This window comes from Microcaecilia unicolor, chromosome 4 (assembly GCF_901765095.1).
Source record: "Microcaecilia unicolor chromosome 4, aMicUni1.1, whole genome shotgun sequence".
Lineage (NCBI taxonomy): Eukaryota > Metazoa > Chordata > Amphibia > Gymnophiona > Siphonopidae > Microcaecilia > Microcaecilia unicolor.
Genome location: NC_044034.1, coordinates 95,843,213 through 95,864,898, shown reverse-complemented (window position 1 = coordinate 95,864,898; position 21,686 = coordinate 95,843,213). Strand labels below are relative to the sequence as shown.

The 21,686-nt window shown below is 46.9% G+C and overlaps 1 protein-coding gene across 1 annotated transcript in view; it reads right to left on the bottom strand.

Annotated features, from left to right (window-relative positions):
* The window catches only part of RUBCNL (rubicon like autophagy enhancer), an 81,217-nt gene that overhangs the window by 10,663 nt on the left and 48,868 nt on the right, over positions 1–21,686 (bottom strand). The window contains exons 10-13 of the mRNA XM_030200502.1: positions 17,034–17,098; positions 7,082–7,320; positions 6,075–6,136; positions 2,638–2,791 (exon numbers count right to left, since the gene is read on the bottom strand). Of these exons, the coding sequence (XP_030056362.1) occupies positions 2,638–2,791; positions 6,075–6,136; positions 7,082–7,320; positions 17,034–17,098 (520 nt within the window). The remainder of the gene's footprint in view (positions 1–2,637; positions 2,792–6,074; positions 6,137–7,081; positions 7,321–17,033; positions 17,099–21,686) is intronic.

Sequence of the window (21,686 nt, the reverse complement as noted above, 5' to 3'; positions counted from 1 at the left end):
TTAAATAGCGGCCTGTTATACCCATTTTAGCCAACACTGCAAATATGAAGAGCCAGGACACTCTATCAAAGGCTTTTTCAGCGTCAATCGACAGAAGTACCATTGGCCTCCGGTCTGTTTGAGCCTGAAGGACTAGATGAAGCAAGTCTGCTGCCCGTGAATAAAACCAGCCTGATCCTCAAGAATAAGTGGGGGAGGACCCTCTGGAGGCGTCTAGCCAAAATGTTTGTAAAAGTCTTATAAATTACTATCAAGGACCGAGATAGGCCTATATGACCCACAATTCATGAGGTCCCTCCCTGGCTTCAAAAGCACCGTTACCGCCATGAGTCGCCAAGAGTAAGGAAGCTTGGGCACTGTGTCAAATGTTGCAAAGACCTGCAGCATCAAGGGCGCCAGGAGCTTGCTAAAGGTTTTACAGATCTTATTAGTAAAGTCGTCCAAGCCAGGGGCTTTATTTTGAGGCAGATCTTTAATAGCTATATAGTGGAGTGGAGTGGAGGAGTGGCCTAGTGGTTAGGGTGGTGGACTTTGGTCCTGGGGAACTGAGTTCCATTCCCAGTTCAGGCACAGGCAGCTCTCCTTGTGACTCTGGGCAAGTCACTTAACCCTCCATTGCCCCATGTAAGCCACATTGAGCCTGCCATGAGTGGAAAAGCGCGGGGTACAAATGAAAATAAAATAAAAATAAAATTTCCTCCAGACCTATCAGTTCATTCAGCTGAGCGACTCCCCCAGGATTAGACTCGGCAGGAAAAGCCCCTCCAAATAAGCCAAAATAGCAGCCTGCTCTGGAACATGTTTTGTTTTATAAAGAGTGTCATAAAAGCGAGAGAACTCTCATTGGATCTGAGCCACAGAAGTGTACTCCTCCCCTGTCTTTGTCCTAATAGAATGAATAAAATTGCGCTGAGCCTTCTTTTTAAGCTTAAAAGCAGAAAGCGGCTGGCTTTATTGCCAAACTCAAGATGTTCTTGTTGTTCCTTTTGCAACTTATCAGAATTCTCAGGCATCTGAACTTCATTCAGTGCCAGGCGGAGGGCATGCAAACTTTCTAAATACTGCTTTTCAGTTGGATCTTGCTTATGCTGTACTTCCAGCCGAGTCATTTACGCCATTTATGAAAATTTGCCTGAAGGGCTATAAAGCACCTCCATAGCATAGCTTTAAGGACCTCCCAAAGTATAAGAGGATCAATATCCTTAGTATCATTAAGTTCTATATATTCTTTGAGGGCCTGCTGTAAAGATGCCACATTTTTGAGGTCCAAAAGGAGAGCATCTGACATGCGCCAGTACTGCGATCTCTCTAGTGGCTTGCAAAATATCCCCATCGCCCAGCCAGAAGTCTATACCAGAATGAGAATGATGCACCGGGGAGAAGTAAGTATAGTCCCTCTCCGTCAGATGCATCACCCTCCACATGTCAGAAAGGCCCCATTCAGTCAACAAGCTCTTAAAACAAGCTGTCATGTAAGGCATAGCCAACTCGAGATGCAGAATTATCCAAGTAGGGAATCCCTGCGATACTGAAATCCCCACCACCACCACCAGGAGGCATTCCTCCCCACACCGCTGCAATAAAAAGGCCTAGAGCATCAAAAAAGCCCCTCTGGTCCTCATTGGGAGAATGGACACAAAGCAAAGTGTATAAAATGTCAGCTAGAGCCAACTTCAACAGCAGATAACGGCCAGTCCCATCAGGAATCACCAGTCAGACCTTCTTACTATTCTCTCACCTGTCCTTTTTTCTTTGAATAGCATTCCTTTCTTGTTTCTAATAAGTAATATACTAATATGTAAACTGCTCTGTTGTATCCTCATGAGGTCGGGGGTGGGAGGGGAGTTTAAGCAGTCGAATAAACCATAAATCATATTATAAGCATGTGTGTCTCCCGCAAGCTTAAGAAGGCCATTTGCACCTGCATTACAGCAGGTTTAATTATTTGCACCCACTTTCTAATAGGGATTGGGGAGATATTTTATAGAGGCACATGCTGCCTTTATAAAATATCAAAACTATAAATGAGATGTGCCTATAACAATACCTATATCAATTCAAAAGCAGAAAAAGCGGGGAGAATTCAACAGTCCAAAAATTGGGTCTAATCATGTACCCATACAGGCTTTAAGTTTATCACTTTTCTACTGGACACCATGGACTGTAACAATGCACAAAAATTGTGGGAATGCCTCCAATCCACCCATGAAACTCCCATGGCTGTGCCCCCTTTTTGGATCCAGCCACGTAAACTTCAATGCCAGTTAGCACTGATAATTGTTAGCGATTTCTATAGAATTCGGGAGCATACATGCAATACTTAATTACAAATAAATTAATCCATATTAATCCAAATTTGAAAATGCATTTCTCTTTATGAAAAGTGAAGACCACAATTCAGAACTGGTTACTTTTGGTGAAAAGGCATCTCAAAGGTCTGACTTCCTTCAGTAGTAGGAAACCCAACAAAATATGTTTCTGCACAATCAGTGCCTGAGTCAGGGATCCACAAAGGTCTCCTTTATGAATCAGGCACAACAAACGTACCTATTTCTTCAAAGCCTAGGCGCCCCATTATAAATTAGGATCGAGGAACATACAATTAAAAACATCTCAAGGTATGGATCAGCATCTTACCTCACAGCTTTCCACATGCACTGTAGAACTTTTCAGGAGATCCCTTAGACTAGGTAGCAGCATGCCTCGTTTGACCTTTAGAAGGTCATCCAATGAGAACAGATGAAGCTCCATTGTCAGGTGAGTAGGCACAGCCTCAAACTCCTTCAGTACACTGTGAATGTCAGAAAGAAAGCACATTCCATATTACAAATCAATGCCCATGTTTCTCGCTCTAATCTTAGCAAAAATCCACACTACTTGATATAGTTATATAGAGGAGGGGTTAACTTTACTATGGATATGTTTAAATCATTTCTACTGATGACAAGTAATAACAAGAAATACAAAGCAAACAGTAACAGTCAAAGTTTCAAAATATATCCCAACCCCATCCCTAATTAAACAGCTGAAAATATCAGTCAAAGCGCCAATTTTTCCAGCACCTAATTTTGAATGCCATTTATAGAATCTCGACCCATGAGTCTTCATTTACTGCTGCTTGGGGCTTTTTCTCTCCATTTTTCTTCTTTTGTAGCCTAGTGGTTAGTGCAGTGGACTTTGATCCTGGGGAACTGAGTTTGAGTCCCACTGCAGCTCCTTGTGACTCTGGGCAAGTCACTTAACCCTCTATTGCCCCTGGTACAAAATAAGTACCTGAATATATGTAAACCGCTTTGAATGTAGTTGCAAAAAAAACCTCAGAAAGGTAGTATATCAAGTCCCATTTCCCTTTCCTCCTAGCCCCTCTCCATCTGAGCCTTTTGAGAGAACAGCTCCTAAAACCTGGCACACTGCACCTCTGCATCTGTGAAGTGTTGCCCCTGTGTGTAAGAAAAACGGGACGCCCTCTCCCGGGAGCTCAGTGCTGCCTCCACAGCATCCCTCAGCCCCAGTATGTCCAACCAGTAGATGCCAAAGGCAGGCAGAAACACCAAGAGGGGTGCTTTCAATATGACGTCTAAGTCCAACTTTGGACGTTTTACACAAAACATCCAAAATCCAAATAGGAAAGAGTTTGGGGGGTTTTTTTTTCCCCGAAAATACCATTTTGAACAAGGTTTTGTACTTTGTACTTTTTTTTTTGACCATTTTCAGAAAAAAAAAAAAAAACAACAAATCCAAGTGTAAAACGTAGAAAATCAAGCCATCGGGATGTAGGAGGGGCCAGCATTTTGAGTAGACTGGTCCCCTGGACATCCCAGGAGAGCAATAGGGCATCCCTAGGGAGCACTGCAGTGGACTTCAAATAAATGCTCCCAGGTACACATCTCATCGTTGTTCCCTTATTTTGTCTACTGGGCCCTCCAAAACCCACTACCCCAACTGTACACCACTACAGCAGCCTTTATGGGTGAATGGGGCACCTATATGTGGGTACAGTGGGTTTCTAGTGAGTTTTGGAGGGCTCACAGTTTTCACCAGAAGTGTGAACAGGAAGGGGGAGGTATGGGCCTGGGTCCACCTATCTACAGTGCACTGCACCCACCACTAGACTACTCCAGGGACCTGCATGCTTTTCTAACGAACCAGAGTATTACATCCAACGCCAACATACAGGCTGGTAAGTAATGTTTTTAATCACATTTATTGGGGGTGGGGAGGTCATCCCTGATTCCCTCCATTGGTTATATAGTCATTTAGGGCACCTTTTTGTGCTTTATTCATTATAAAAACAGGTCTAGCTTAAACTATCTTAGTTTTAGTCCTGGACTGTTTTGTTTTGTTCCATTATGGCTGAAAAACGCCCAAGTCTTAGTAACGCCCAAATCCCGCCCTTAACAAGCCCCCCTTGAGATTGGACGCACTGTAGACGAACAGCATAGTAAAACATCTAAAACACAGGTTTTGAAAATACCAATTTATTATTTATTTTATTTATTTATTGCACTTGTATCCCACATTTTCCCACCTATTTGCAGGCATAATGTGGCTTACAAAGATCTGTTATGGTATCGCCAATACAGGTTAAAAGATACAAATTGGTGTTATAAAGAGATCAAGGAAGACAGAGAAGAACTAAGTAAACATTTAAAGAAAGACGTTGTTTAAGTTGGGATGGGTTGGTGAAATGTTATGGTTAAGCTACGGGTTCTCGTGGTAGGCCTTGTTGAAGAGGTAGGTTTTCAGAGATTTGCGAAAGATAGTTATTTCGTTAATTGTTTTCAGTTTTGATGGTAGTGCGTTCCACAGTTGTGTGCTCATGTATGAGAAGCTGGTCGCATGTGTTAGTTTGTATTTTAGTCCTTCACAGCTGGGGAACTGTAGATTCAGAAATGTGCGGGCAGATCTTTTAGCATTTCTAGGAGGTAGGTCGACGAGGTCTAGCATGTAGGTCGGGGCGTCTCCGTAAACGATTTTATGAACAATCGTGCATATCTTGAACGTGCTTCGTTCTTTGAGTAGGAGCCAGTGCAGTTTCATATTTTGCACTTTCATATTTTGTTTTTCCGAATACGAGTCTGGCTGCGGTGTTCTGGGCTGTCTGAAGTTTCTTGATAGTCTGTTCTTTGCAACCAACGTATAGTGCGTTGCAATAGTCCAGGTGGCTTAGCACCATTGACTGTACCAGGTTGCGAAAGATGGATCTTGGGAAGTAAGGCTTTACTCTTTTAAGTTTCCACATGGCGTGGAACATCTTAGTTGTATTCTTCACGTGGTTTTCAAGTGTGAGGTTTCAGTCTATGGTGACTCCGAGAATTTTCAGTGTGTTTGAGACGGGAAGGGAAACATTTGGTGTGGTTATTGTGGTGAATTTACTTGTGTTATGTTGTGAGGTGAGTATGAGACATTGTGTTTTTTCTGCGTTGAGTTTTAACTGAAATGCATCCGCCCAGGAGTGCATTATTTGGAAGCTTAGGTTGATCTCGTTGGAGATTTCCTTTAGATCATGTTTGAACGGGATGTACATCGTGACATCATCTGCATAAATATATGGGTTGAGGTTTTGATTGGCTAGTAACTTGGCTAGGGGTATCATCATTACGTTAAAGAGGGTTGGTGAAAGGGGGATCCTTGAGGAACTCCACATTTGGGTGTCCATGGGGTGGATGTATTCTCGTTAGATGTTACTTGGTATGATCTTGAGGTCAGGAATCCTCTAAACCAGTTAAGAATGTTGGCCATTTTTGTGAGAAAAAAATTCAAATGCTGCTTTAATCCACTTTTTAGACGTTTTTCTCTTTTGAAAATGAGCCCATTAAGTCTCCTGTGCCGTAGCAGTTAACTGGGGCAGCCTAAAAAAACACAGGTTCAGGGAATTTATAAATTTCAAAATGTAAGGCAAGCTTTTCTCCCATACCACAGTCTGCTGCTTACATATGTACATCTTGTGACAATAATGCAGTGTCAAAGCCACACAACTGTACCTTCTACCTGCATTACTCCTGATACAGAACTAAGTTCACATAAAGATGTAACATGTGTATTATCTTACACACACCCACCCCACTTAGTACCTTTCAGCAAATCTGCAGGTTTTCAAAAACTTCTTGATAAGTATAAGTTGTTCCTGAAGTTCCTAAAACAGATGAAAGAACAAGACACATTCATTAGAAGAAAATAAACTTTAAAAAAAGGAGGTACTAAAGTGCAAAAACAGTGCAATGTAACAATTTATTGTAGATTTCAATAAATCATCTTGACTCTTTATTGAAATCTACAATAAATAGTTACACATTGCACCATTTGCTTTGGGACTTTGTCACCTTTGCCATTTGTGTTTTTATTAGTGTGTGTGCAAAAGGTTAGTTCTTCTTTTGTTTTAATTTAGGTGCTAAAAGGAAACATCTTAAAAAGATTCACAGTGATCACACTGTATGACATTTTGAAGATAACTTTTACCAGATTTAAAACAAACTTCAGGAAAGTACAGCATTCAGTCCATGCATATTTTAGTGCTTGAATTTGTTGCCAGAGGATATGATTGAGGCCAGTAGCATTGCTGGGTTAAGAAGATTTGGACAATTCTCAAGGACAGGCCCATAAACACCTTATCCAAGTGGATGTGAGGATCACCTCCGTTTCAGGGAGTAACAGAATAGATCATCCTATTAGGATCTACTGGACACATCCAAATGACCCAGGCAGCCCACTGTCGAGTCAGAATGCTGGGCTCGTTTATTGGTCTGACTCAGTATGGCACTTATGTTCTTAATAATCATTCAAGTTTAACCCCTAAATTGCTAAAGTGTTAGCAGTACACTGCATCGGAACCTATTTACTAATCTGCATTAAACATTAGTGCACGCTGTCAAGGGAACACACTTGAATTTAGTCGTCGATTTGCTCTCTGCACAGTACAGTACAAACCATCAGTATAATCCCTGTGTCTTAAGCGCTAAAGGTAGCTTTTATTTAAAAGGTTTTACATTTCTTGATGGGATACTACTTAAACAGAAAGAGGTGCAGAAAAACTGTAGCTAGCAGTTTACTCAGCTCTCAGATTTCCCATCCCTGGGCTTACCCTGATGCGGTCCAGGTCTCTGACTTTCGTGTAGATGGCTTTGTTGATGGAGGAAACGTTAAAAACAGGGTCATGCCAAATGCTGTCCAGCAGCTGCTTGGAGAAGTTACAGACATAATACTTGCTGAAGTCCCACTTTGTCAGTATTCGGGCAGGGATGGAAGACTCGGCATAGCTGTGGCAACAGTCACAGAAATACTTCCCCAGATAATCGCAGTATCGCAGCCTTCTGGTATACTCTATACAATTTTAAATGCAGATACACAAAATTAAATTCATAAGCACCTCCAGGATTTAACCTTAGCATTCCTGTTCTCTTCTACGTACGCTTGGTGGCATCACTAAGAATGTTAATTTATAGGAAAAGTACCGAGAGAAAGTAAAGAATTTGTGCTTATTAGCAGGGATTAAAAGGGTAATATTTAGAAGCAGCCTGGAAATTGTGGGCCACACAAACCTTTATACACATACAAACCTTAGCACAGCACATTCAAAGTTCATGTAAGGGCAGGGCAATGTTCATCAATCTAAGTGCAATTCTGCAGGATCTGTGCTAGGATTTGATAAAGCTAGATAGGGGCCTACGGGTGCCTTTCTGCCCAATTAACCTAAGTACCTTGTTATAAAATCACCTGCTTTGAGGCTAATTTTGTAACAGAAGACGTCTGCAAGAAGTCTAACAAGGTGTCTAAGTGATTTTGTAAAATAGGCTCTCAGAACCAGCTTCAATAGCATAACTGTTCTGGGCTTTATTGGGAGGGCAGACTAAATAGTGAAATAAACAAACATGTACAAATTTATACCTGTTCCAAAAATGGTGTACATGTATGCAATGTGTAAATTTTTATTTTTATAAAAACATGCAAGTGTATGTCTCAAATCCACCCCAGCTCTACCCAAACTAAACAGTGTCCAAAAAAATAAGAGGCCATTAGTGTAGTTTTTTCATCATAACTTTGGCAAATTTAAAGATAGTAAAAAATCCTAAACCTGACACATTCCTTAAACTATTGTCAGCCGCTCCTCCCGGCTGTGTAATTGTCTCTCTCGCTTATCCGTGCTGTCCGCTTCCGACTCCACCACTCGTCCGTGCAGTTCGCTCTCACTGCCACACAGTTCCGCTAGCAAGGCGGTGCAACACAGTTCAGCTTGCCAGTCTTTTAAACAAAGTTCAGCTAGTCAGACTTTAAACACAGTTCTGCTAGCCAGGCTTCAAACACAGTTCGGCTAGCCCGGCCTTCCCACAAAGTTCAGCTAGTCAGGCTTTAAACACAGTTCTGCTAGCCAGGCTTCAAACACAGTTTGGCTAGCCAGGCTTCCCCACCCCGCCCTCTTCAGCAAGGCCTCAAAACAGTTCAACTTAGCTAGGCTTTAAACCCAGTTCTGCTAGCCAGGCTTTAAACACAGTTCGGCTAGCCCGGCTTTCCAACAACGCCCTCTTCATCAAGGCCTCAAAACCGTTCAGCTTAGCTAGGCTTTTTCCCCAGCACAGCTTAGCCAGGCTTTTAAAGATCCACCACCCTCACTTGTCAACACTTTACCTCTTGACAACCACCCACCGGATCTCTCCTGACTATTATTCTTCTCTGATACTTTTGGGCTCCTCTAGAAGTCACTCTTCTTCCCCTACACATTCTGGGCTCTGTGGCTTCTCTGATTCTCACACTATTCAGAAACTGAGCATATATCGGTCATCCACCACAACTCAGTTTCTAAAGTATTGGGAATGCTTTTAGACTCCTTGTTGACTACGGAGCCCCAAGTGAATAATTTATTTCAAAAAGCGTATTTACAAGATCATTTTAGAAATACTGTTCAGCTATCAATTCTAGAGCTGCTAAATTACGGAAATTCCTTATATTTGGGCATTACTACAAATTGACCAACAAGATTCAGCTCACTCTGCAGCTAGACTGATATTTTGTACATTTAGAGTTGAACATGTTATGCCTCTATTGAGGGAGCTGCATTGGTTGCGTTGCAGGCTCGAGTTCACTTTAAGGTGGTCTGCCTGGTGTTTAAGATCTTAGAAGGCTACTTGCCAGTGGGATTATCCCAACTGGTGCAAATGAGTTCATCCACTATGACCAGGAGTTGTAATCACTCGCTTCTGGCTTTTCCAACAGTCAGAAATGTGAGATTTAAAGTAATTTTTTCTCACTCATATATTCCACTGTGCAATTATGGAATGATCTCCCTATTGAGATCTGTTAAGAAGTTATTTTTCTTTTTGCAAAATGGTGAAGGACTTATTTAAGTCTTTTTAATGAAATTGTTTATGATTATAGTCAATGATAGCATGTATCAGTTTCTCTTTTTTGTATTCTGCTTAGAACCTCAATTGAGGGAACTGGTGAGTTATAACTCCATTATAACATAACAACTGACTTGTGGCCATTTTATCTTGTGAAATAAAGTTCAGGCTACAATTTCAATTTTTGTAGCACAAAACAGCTGGCAACATAATGTCATCACAAGGCAAGTGTGGCATCAGATGAGGTGGTTAAATTTAACTGAATCGGCAATGGCTTACATAACCCACATGGAAAAAAATATTAAATATATAAATATATACAAGTTATGATGAAAAAAAACAAACAAGCCTCGTTTCCCAGACACAGTGTACTTTCGTGAAATGTTTATGTGCATAGTTGACTGCACAATATTTTTTAAATGCTCTTTCTGCAGACAAAACTTGCTTTACGTGTGGAAAATTTTGTAAAAGGTTTTTTCCATGCATGAGAAAGTTTCCTTTGTTTATCAATGTCTCTCCTTTGCCAAGGCTTACAAACCTGCCCTGATGACTCAGCTGTATGGGGTTTCAGGATATCCATGATATAAATGCATGAAATAGTGAATGATACATACCTGTAGCAGGTGTTCTCCGAGGACAGCAGGCTGATTGTTCTCACGACTGGGTGACGTCCGCGGCAGCCCCCACCAACCGGAAAAAAGCTTCGCGGGACGGTCGGCACGCAGGGCACGCCCACCGCGCATGCGCGGCCGTCTTCCCGCCCGTGCGCGACCGCTCCCGCCAGTTGAATGACTAGCAAAAGATGAAACACACAACTCCAAAGGGGAGGAGGGAGGGTAGGTGAGAACAATCAGCCTGCTGTCCTCGGAGAACACCTGCTACAGGTATGTATCATTCACTTTCTCCGAGGACAAGCAGGCTGCTTGTTCTCACGACTGGGGTATCCCTAGCTCTCAGGCTCACTCAAAACAAGAACCCAGGTCAATTGAACCTCGCAACGGCAAGGGTACAACAGAAATTGACCTACGAAGAACAACTAACTGAGAGTGCAGCCTGACCAGAATAAATTCGGGTCCTGGAGGGTGGAGTTGGATTTACACCCCAAACAGATTCTGCAGCACCGACTGCCCGAACCGACTGTCGCGTCGGGTATCCTGCTGGAGGCAGTAATGTGATGTGAATGTGTGGACAGATGACCACGTCGCAGCCTTGCAAATCTCTTCAATAGTGGCTGACTTCAAGTGGGCCACTGACGCTGCCACGGCTCTAACACTATGAGCCGTGACATGACCCTCAAGAGCCAGCCCAGCCTGGGCGTAAGTGAAGGAAATGCAATCTGCTAGCCAATTGGAGATGGTGCGTTTCCCGACAGCGACCCCTAGCCTGTTAGGGTCGAAAGAAACAAACAATTGGGCGGACTGTCTGTGGGGCTGTGTCCGCTCCAAGTAGAAGGCCAATGCTCTCTTGCAGTCCAATGTGTGCAACTGACGTTCAGCAGGGCGGGTATGCGGCCTGGGGAAGAATGTTGGCAAGACAATTGACTGGTTAATAAGATGGAACTCCAACACCACCTTCGGCAGGAACTTTGGGTGGGTGCGGAGCACTACTCTGTTGTGATGAAATTTGGTATATGGAGCATGAGCTACTAGGGCTTGAAGCTCACTGACCCTACGAGCTGAAGTAACTGCCACCAAGAAAATGACCTTCCAGGTCAAGTACTTCAGATGGCAGGAATTCAGTGGCTCAAAAGGAGGTTTCATCAGCTGGGTGAGGACGACGTTGAGATCCCATGACACTGTAGGAGGCTTGATAGGAGGCTTTGACAAAAGCAAGCCTCTCATGAATCGAACGACTAAAGGCTCTCCAGAGATGGCTTTACCTTCCACACGATAATGGTAAGCACTAATCGCACTAAGGTGATTCCTTACTGAGTTGGTCTTGAGGCCAGACTCTGATAAGTGTAGAAGGTATTCAAGCAGGTTCTGTGCAGGGCAAGAACGAGGTTCTAGGGCCTTGCTCTCACACCAAACGACAAACCTCCTCCACTTGAAAAAGTAACTCTTTTTAGTGGAATCCTTCCTGGAGGCAAGCAGGACCCGGGAGACACCCTCCGACAGACCCAACGCAGCAAAGTCTACGCCCTCAACATCCAGGCCGTGAGAGCCAGAGACTGAAGGTTGGGGTGCAGTAACGCTCCGTCGTTCTGCGAAATGAGAGTCGGAAAACACTCCAATCTCCACGGTTCTTCTGAGGACAACTCCAGAAGAAGAGGGAACCAGATTTGACGGGGCCAAAAGGGCGCTATCAGAATCATGGTGCCGCGGTCGTGCTTGAGCTTCAGTAAGGTCTTCCCCACCAAAGGTATGGGAGGATAAGCATACAGGAGGCCGGTCCCCCAATGGAGGAGAAAGGCGTCTGACGCTAGCCTGCCGTGTGTCTGAAGTCTGGAACAGAACAGAGGCAGCTTGTGGTTGGTCTGAGAGGCGAAAAGGTCCACCGAGGGGGTGCCCCACTCTCGGAAGATCTTGCGTACCACTCTGGAATGGAGCGACCACTCGTGCGGTTGCATGACTCTGCTCAGTCTGTCGGCCAGACTGTTGTTTACGCCTGCCAGGTATGTGGCTTGGAGGAGCATGCCAAACTGGCACGCCCAGCGCCACAGCCCGACGGCTTCCTGACACAGGGGGCGAGATCCGGTGCCCCCCTGCTTGTTGACGTAATACATTGCAACCTGATTGTCTGTCCGAATTTGGATAATTTGGCAGGACAGCCGATCTCTGAAAGCCTTCAGCGCGTTCCAGATCGCTCGGAGCTCCAGGAGGTTGATCTGCAGATCCTTTTCCTGGAGGGACCACAGACCCTGGGTGTGAAGCCCATCGACATGAGCTCCCCAACCCAGGCGAGATGCATCCGTCGTCAGCACCTTCGTGGGCTGCGGAATTTGGAATGGACGTCCCAGGGTCAAATTGGTCCGGATGGTCCACCAGAGCAGTGAAGTGCGGCAACTGGTGGAGAGGCGGATGACATCTTCTAGATTCCCGGTGGCTTGGAACCACTGGGAAGCTAGGGTCCATTGAGCAGATCTCATGTGAAGACGAGCCATGGGAGTCACATGAACTGTGGAGGCCATATGACCCAGAAGTCTCAACATCTGCCGAGCTGTGACCTGCTGAGACGCTCTGGTCTGCGAAGCGAGGGACAGGAGGTTGTTGGCCCTCGCTTCGGGAAGGAAGGCCTGAGCCGTCTGGGTATTCAGCAGAGCTCCTATGAATTCCAGAGACTGGGTTGGCTGGAGATGGGACTTTGGGTAATTTATCACAAACCCCAGCAGCTCCAGGAGTTGAATAGTGCACTGCATGGACCGGAGGGCTCCTGCCTCCGAGGTGTTCTTGACCAGCCAATCGTCGAGATATGGGAACACGTGCACTCCCAGCCTGCGGAGGTACGCCGCCACCACCACGAGGCACTTTGTAAACACTCGTGGGGCGGAGGCGAGCCCAAAGGGCAGCACACAATACTGAAAGTGCCGTGCGCCCAGGCGGAATCTGAGATACTGTCTGTGAGCTGGCAGTATCGGGATGTGAGTATATGCATCCTTTAAATCCAGGGAACATAGCCAATCGTTTTTCTGAATCATTGGCAGAAGGGTGCCCAAGGAAAGCATCCTGAACTTTTCTTTGACCAGGAATTTGTTCAGGCCTCTCAGGTCTAGGATGGGACGCATCCCCCCTGTTTTCTTTTCCACAAGGAAGTACCTGGAATAGAATCCCTGCCCTTCCTGCCCGGGTGGTACGGGCTCGACCGCATTGGCGCTGAGAAGGGCGGAGAGTTCCTCTGCAAGTACCTGCTTGTGATGGGAGCTGAAGGACTGAGCTCCCGGAGGACAATTTGGAGGCAGGGAGGCCAAATTCAGGGCGTATCCGCACCGCACTATTTGGAGAACCCACTGGTCGGAGGTTAAGAGAGGCCACCTTTGGTGAAAAAATTTTAACCTCCCCCCGACCGGCAGATCGTCCGGTACGGACACTTTGAGGGCGGCTATGTTCCCGTAGATCCAGTCAAAAGCCCGTCCCTGGCTTTTGCTGTGGAGGCGCAGGGGGCTGCTTAGGCGCACGCTGTTGACGGGAACGAGCGCGCTGGGGCTGTCCCTGTGCCTGACGAGGCCTTCGGGCCGGCTGGTTGTACCTACGCTTTGCAAAAGAATAGGGTGCAGCCTGCCGGGCCCGGGAAAAACGTCCACCTGCTGAGGTGGATGCTGAAGGCGCCCGGTGGGAGAGCTTGTCGAGAGCGGTTTCCCGCTGATGCAGTTGGTCCACCATCTGCTCGACCTTCTCACCAAAAATGTTATCCCCCCGGCAAGGGACGTCGGCCAGTCTCTGCTGGGTGCGGTTGTCCAGGTCAGAGGCACGCAGCCATGAGAGCCTGCGCATCACTATACCTTGGGCCGCAGCACGAGATGCCACGTCACAGGTGTCATAGATACCCCTGGACAGGAACTTTCTGCACGCCTTCAGCTGCCTGACCACCTCCTGATAAGGCCTGGACTGCTCCGGCGGGAGCTTCTCGACCAGGTCCGCCAGTTGTTGCACATAGGTCCGCATGTGAATGCTCATATAGAGCAGGTATGACTGGATGCGGGTCACGAGCATGGAGGATTGGTAGGCCTTCCTCCCAAACGAGTCCAGAGTGCGAGACTCCCGCCCCGGGGGCGCCGAGGCGGTATCCCTCGAACTCCGTGCCCTCTTGAGAGCAGAATCCACGACCGCCGAGTCATGGGGCAATTGGGGCCGCATTAACTCTGGGTCGGAGTGGATCCTGTACTGGGACTCTGCTTTCTTGGGAATGGTGGGGTTAGTTAACGGTCGCACCCAGTTCCGAAGAAGTGTCTCCTTGAGGACATTGTGCAGCGGCACCGTGGAGGACTCTCTAGGTGGCGATGGATAGTCGAGGACCTCGAGCATCTCGGCCCTCGGCTCTTCCACAGAGACCACGGGGAAGGGAATGCTGATAGACATATCCCGCACAAAGGAGGCAAAGGAGAGGCTCTCGGGGGGTGAGAGCTTCCTCTCCGGTGAAGGCGTGGGGTCCGAGGGAAGGCCCGTAGACTCCTCTGAGGAGAAATATCTAGGGTCCTCCTCTTCCCCCCACGAGTCCTCATCCTCGGTATCGGACATAAGCTCATGTAGCTGAGTCCTGAACCGGGCCCGGCTCGACGTCGAGGCACCGAGGTCTCGGTGTCGTCGAGCGGTGGACTCCCGAGCCGGCGGGGACGGAGCTCCCTCCATCGACGTCGACGGGGACTCCACCTGCGTGGCGGTCGAGACCGGCGCCGGCGCCGGGCTAGAGCTCACCGGCGCCACAGACATCGGCGCACAGCCTGGCGCATCAGCCCTTCCAGGATCCCCGGAAGGATGGCTCTGAGGCACTCGTCCAGGCCCGCTGCCGGGAAAGGCGGTGGGGCCGGTAGGGGTGTCGGTGCCAGAAGCTGATGGGGGCCAGGAGACGGCACCGAGGTGCCGGAACCCTGACGCGTCGGTACCTCCACGACCGACGGGGACCTCTCCTCTCGACGATGACGCTTCGGCGCCGCCTCCTCTCCGATGTCCGGATGCACCGAGGGCGACCGGTGACGACGCTTCTTGTCTTTCTTCCGATGCGCGTCACCGGTGCCGGGAGGTATGGAGGAGGAGGAGGACGATCCCCCTCGGTCCCGGGGAGCCGGGTCAGACAGGGTTCGGTCCCGAGGGCCACAGGCTGAGGGAGTGACCGGGGCCGACTGCCCACGCGGCCGCTCACCTCTACCCTCGCCAGCGGACCGGCGGGCCGACGGGACCTGTTCTCCTGGGGTCGATGCCATCGGTGCCAATGTCTCGGGCATCGATACCGGTACCGAAGGACCGGGCGTTGATACCGATGCCGTCGAGGTCGACGTCGAGGGGCCGGCGCAAGTTCCAAAAAGACGGTCCCGCAGAACTTGCCTCGCAACCTGAGTCCGTTTCCGGAGACCGAGACACAGGGAACACGACTTGATATTGTGCTCCGGCCCGAGGCACTGGAGGCACCAAGCGTGGGTGTCGGTCTGCGAGATCGGCCGGCTGCAGCGACCACACTTTTTAAATCCACTCGGGACCCTTGAGGACATCGACGGAAAAATCGCGTCGGCGAAGTCAAAGTCGTCAATGGTGGCTGAAATCACACCACGAAAAGGAAAACGACCGTGCGGCCACTAGGCCGCAACGTGGCGTCCCCGCTGGAAGCGAGGGAAAAAGGGAGCGCGTGCTCCACACGCGCAGGGTTTCTTTTTTTTTTTTTAAAAAAGAAACTGGACGGTATACTAAACAAAACTAAACAAAGAAAAAGCACGATCCGCGTAAACGCGATCGAAATCCGGCGGCTGAAACAGAGAGAGCGGCGAGGCACGACTCTCTCCAGACGCGGAAAAAAAGGAACTGGCGGGAGCGGTCGCGCACGGGCGGGAAGACGGCCGCGCATGCGCGGTGGGCGTGCCCTGCGTGCCGACTGTCCCGCGAAGCTTTTTTCCGGTTGGTGGGGGCTGCCGCGGACGTCACCCAGTCGTGAGAACAAGCAGCCTGCTTGTCCTCGGAGAAAATTACAATTAGCATATGGTAGGGGAGGGGGGTGTCTTCAGTGTATGCAGCTGTCTCATGCGTATTCATTGTGAATACCATGAAAACCAGACTGGCTTGGTGTGTTCCGAGAACTGAGTTGAGAACCCCCACTATGCGCTAATACAAAGGGTAAATCAACTTCAAAACGGACACAAAGATCAGATTCAACTGGATGATGGGGGCAAAATATACCACAAACAATCCAAACAAGCAGCCCAGCGTCTTATATTTAAATCAAGTTCTTTATTATCTTCTATTTCTTGAAAAGGTATAAACAATTTTTTCTTTTTATAAATTCAACTTGGCATAAATTCCGCTCCAAATTCCACTTAATATAAACTCCACTTGACTCAATTGGATTTGTAAATTTGTACGTTGATAAGTATAGCGTAACTCGTCTGCTTTCAGAGTCATAAATAAAGGACCGCTGGCTGGCATGCGGAATGTTTCACTAGAGCTGCTTCAGGGTCCTGTCCACGCATTGAACACCAATATTTATTTATTTATTGCATTTGTATCCCACATTATCCCACCTCTTTGCATGCTCAATGTGGCTTACAATAAATCGTTCTTGGTGGTGATAGATTAGAATGTAATCACTTATTGTTACATAGAGATGTTGAATAACGTATTAGAGTTTAAAGCAATATCCAGAAGTCCTTTATTTATGACTCTGAAAGCAGATGAGTTAGGCTATGCTTATAAAAAATTTAAATCATTATAAGATGCTGGGCTGCTTGTTTGGACTATTTGTCTAATGCATAGGGTAGGCAGAGTTACACTTTTACATGCAACAGAGTAAAAAAAAAAAATCTACAATTTCCCCTCCCTAGGCTAAGCCACATGGGGTGGAACCATCTCTGCTTTAAGTATTCTGCCGAACACTACAGACACCCTGTGTACATATGAGCCTTCTTATTACCGAATACCAGAATTAAAGCATGCTTAAAAGCAGTATTTACACAGGAGTGACTGGGAACTGAGTTTTCTGTGGTATAGCACTACAGAAATAGAACCATCTCTGAAGCCTCAGCATGTACACAAAGCCATCACCAATGTTGATACTTACTGGGCTCTACTTGGGTGCCACAGCCAGCACACAGAAAGTTCTGTGCCGCCACAATTGCATCCCTCCTAGATAAACACAAAAATCTCAGGTTATTACCTGGAATCCAGGCATCTGGTTTGTTTGTTTTTCTAGAGAGGAAGGAGTGAGAGGAAGAAGTAAGGGGAAGTACCAGGGTGAGGGGAAGATTTTGTGAAATTAGATTCCAAGTACAACATGTCCTAAGGTTTTACCATTTTGCAAGAGAGGTGTGGTAGCTGTGTTAGTCCACTTTTAAAGGTAAATCAATAGAAATAAAACAAAAGAAAATATGGAAAAGAAAATATGATACCTTTTTTTATTGGACAAAACTTAATACATTTCTTGATTAGCTTTTGAAGGTTGCCCGTCAGATCAGAAATAAGCAAATGTTGGTAGATGACAGTATATATAAGTGAATCATCAAAGCATTTCAGTGACAGTCTAACAGGATGGGGGTGGATAGGTGAGAGACAGGAAGAGTCGGGTGGATGAGAGGCAGGGAGATATGCATGGAGACAGGAGGGTGACAAAGCAGTACAATTATGGTTTAGTAGTAAAAGAGACCCGTTTCCAACAGAAATGAAACGGGCACTAGCAAGGTTCCAGGGCCCCCTCCCTACCTCCCTCCCTCCCTCTCTCCTCCGAGTTCCCAGCCCCCCTCCCCTCCGAGCTCCATGCCCTCCTACCTGCCTCCCTTCCCTGTCCTCCGAGTTCCAGGGGACCCCTCCCCTTCGAGTTCCAAGACCGACCCTCCCCTTCCAGTTCCAGGCCCCCCCCCGGTCGAGTTCCAGGACCCCCCTCCCATTCCAGGACCCCCTCTCCCCCTCCCTTCCTCTACTGCCCTCCGAGTTCCATGCACCCCCCGCGCCTCCCTCCCTCTCTCTCTGTGGCCTCCGAGTGGAAGCAGGACGTGTGCGGCTGCGGGCGCTGCCCCTCCCGTTCGTAAGTGCCGGCTGTTCTTTAAAACTTTTTACCTCATGGTCCGCTGGCAACAGTGAAGTCGAGCAGGCACGGCATGGCGCTTCAGACTGTCTTCGCTTCTGGTTCAGCTCTGCCTCTGGTCCCGCCCTTCCGCAAACAGGAAATGGGGCGGGACCAGAGGCAGAGCTGAACCAGATGCCAAGGCAGTCAAACGCTGTGCCGTGCCTGCTCGACTTCACTGTTGCCGGCGGACCAGGAGGTAAAATGTTTTAAAGAACAGCCGGCACTTACGAAGGGGAGGGGCAGCCACACACGTCCTGCTTCCACTCGGAGGCCAGAGAGAGAGAGGGAGGGAGGCGCGGGGCGGTGGAACTCAGAGGAGAGGGAGGGCGTGGAACATGGACAGGAGTGGAAGGAAGGAGGGAGGTAGGGGGGCGTGGAAGGAAGGAGGGAGGTAGGGGGGCATGGAACGGGGTGGTGGAACTCGGACGGGAGTGGAAGGAAGGAAGGAGGGAGGGAGGTAGGTAGGGGGTTCATGGAACTCTGGGGGGAGGGGTGATTCTGCAGTCACCTCCGTTGGCGGGTGCTGGCTTCCCTTACCTCTCACTTCCCATTGGTCCGCCCTGTGACGTCATCCCCAGGGCGGACCAATGGGAAGTGTGTTATGAACCCAGGCATCCAGACGGAGGTGCAAATTATTATACAGGATAATGGGCTAGAAAACCCAGATCTTTGTTAAGTCCTGTCTGGTGGGTGTCAAAATATTTAATCATTCTGACTTTAAAACAATACAGGAACGTAAGACCTTTGAAGCTCCCTTACAGGATTCTTACCATGAAATCACTGGTACAATGTTCTGGTTTTGTAAAGTGCTGCCCCACAGAGGTGACATCCTGATTGGTACTAGCATTTTTCATATGGTGTCTATGTACATAAGTAATGCCACACTGGGAAAAGACCAAAGGTCCATCGAGCCCAGCATCCTGTCCACGACAGCGGCCAATCCAGGCCAAGGGCACCTGGCGAGCTTCCCAAACGTACAAACATTCTATCCAGGAATAACATTCATAGAATGTTTGTACGTTTGGGAAGCTCGCCAGGTGCCCTCGGGCTGGATTGGCCGCTGTCGTGGACAGGATGCTGGGCTCAATGGATCCTTGGTCTTTTCCCAGTGTGGCATTACTTATGTACTTATAAATTAAACCTCTTCTTTAGTATCTGACTTGTTTCTCCAAAGTAGCAGCCTTCGTTGCATTTTTTACATTGAATGATATATTTATTTATTGCATTTGTATCTCACATTTTCCCACCTATTTGCAGGCTCAGTGTGGCTTACATAGTACCGTGATGGCGAACGCCAATTCCGGTATCAGAAATACAGAGTGGTAATTGCATTTAAGTTTATGAGTAACAGAGTATCATTAGGTAGTTGAGGAGAATTAAGTGTCCTGTTCTGGTACAAGTTTCGTTCTGTTGCAGGGTTCAGGTGTTTAGGTTGGATCGTTGTGGTAGGCCTTCTTGAACAGATTGGTCTTTAATGATTTCCGAAAGGTTGTTAGGTCATGCATTGTTTTCGTGATGTTTGGTAGTGCATTCCATATTTGTGTGCTTATATAGGAGAAGCTGGATGCATATGTTGATTTGTATTTTAGTCCTTTGCAGCTTAAGACTACTGCAATCTGCTTCTTGCTGGCCTCCCACTTAGAGGCATATTTTCAAAGCACTTTGGGAGGCTAAGTTCCATAGGTTTCTATGGAACTTTGGGAGGCTAAGTGCTTTGAAAATAAGCCTCTTAGTCACCTCTCCCCTCTCCAATCGGTTCAAAACTCTGCTGCCCGTCTCGTCTTCCGCCAGAGTCGCTTTACTCATACTACCCCTCTCCTCAAGTCGCTTCACTGGCTCCCTATCCATTTTCGCATCCTGTTCAAACTTCTTCTACTAACCTATAAATGTACTCACTCTGCTGCTCCCCAGTATCTCTCCACACTCGTTCATCCCTACACCCCTTCCCGTGCACTCTGCTCCATGGATAAATCCTTATCATCTGTTCCCTTCTCCACTACTGCCAACTCCAGACTTCGCGCCTTCTGTCTCGCTGCACCCTACGCCTGGAATAAACTTCCTGATCCCCTACGTCTTGCCCCATCCTTGGCCACCTTTAAATCTAGACTGAAAGCCCACCTCTTTAACATTGCTTTTGACTCATAACCACTCGCCTCCACCTACCCTCCTCTCCTCCTCTCCTCCTTCCTGTAAACATTAATTGATTTGATTTGCTTAATTTATTTTTTGTCTATTAGATTGTAAGCTCTTTGAGCAGGGACTTTCTTCTATGTTTGTGCAGCGCTGCGTATGCCTTGTAGCGCTATAAAAATGCTAAATAGTAGTAGTAGTAGTTGGGTAGTGGAGATTTAGGAATGTGCGTGCTGACCTGTTTTGTGTTTCTGGTTGATAAGTCTATGAGGTCTGCTATGTAATCGGGGCTTCACCGTGAATAATTTGGTGAACCAGGGTGCAGATTTTGAACGTGATTCTTCTTTAATTGGGAGTCAATGCAGTTTTTCACGTAGGGGTTTGGCACTTTCGTATCTCGTTTTTCCAAATATGAGTCTGGCTGCTGTGTTTTGGGCAGTTTGAAGTTTCTTCATAATTTGTTCTTTACATCCGGCATAGATTGCATTGCAGTAGTCAAGGTGACTTAGCACCATTGATTGTACCAGGCTGCGGAATATTTCCCTCAGGAAGAAAGGTTTTATTTGTTTGAGTTTCCACATTGAGTGGAACATTTTCTTTGTTGTAATTTTCGCTTGGCTTTCTAACGTATGGTTTCAGTCAATGGTGACTCGGAGAATTTTCAGGTTGTCTGAGACAGGAAGAGTGTAATCTGGGGTGTTTATACTGGTAGGTTTGTACGTATTGTATTGTGATGATATGATGAGACAATGTGTTTTTTCTGCGTTGAGTTTTAATTGAAATGCGTCTGCCCATGAGTTCATGATTTGCAGGTTAAGTTCGATTTTGTTTGTGATTTCTGTTAGATCACGTTTAAATGGTATGTATATTGTGACATCTGCGTAGATGCAGGTGTTGATGCCTTGGTTAGATAGGGATTTGGCGAGTGAGGTCATCATTAGGATAAAGAGGGTCAGCGACAGTGGTGAGCCTTGGGGTACTCCACAATCTGGTTTCCATGGTGATATATTCGATATCACTTGGTAAGTTCTTGTGGTAAGGAATCCCTTGATCCAGCTAAGTACTCTTCTCCCAATCCCGAACTATTCTAGGATGTTTAGTAGTATTTTATGGTTTATCATATCAAACGCAATAGACACGTCGAACTGTAGTAAGAGTACACTTTTGCCTGTTGCAATTTCTTGTTTGAATTTGGTTAGGAGAGTGATTATTACTGTTTCGGTGCTGTATATACCACATTGGAAGATGAACACGTGAAAGATTCCTTAATGTTGAATATTTTTCCTTTGTGAATGACCGTAGGGTCCTGTGAAATGTTTTGGCATAGTTTGCAGCTGGATATATTGCAAGGATGTGTGCCATTCTTTTCTTTTTGAGTCTGTGTTGGGAGCTTACTTCTAATTAGCTTGCGTTTTAAGTTGGGTGGCTGTCGGAAGGCCAGCACTGGTGGGGATGGGAATATCTTTTTCAGTAATTCATCCTCCTGGAGTAGACACTGCAGATCTTTTATGATTTTTCTTA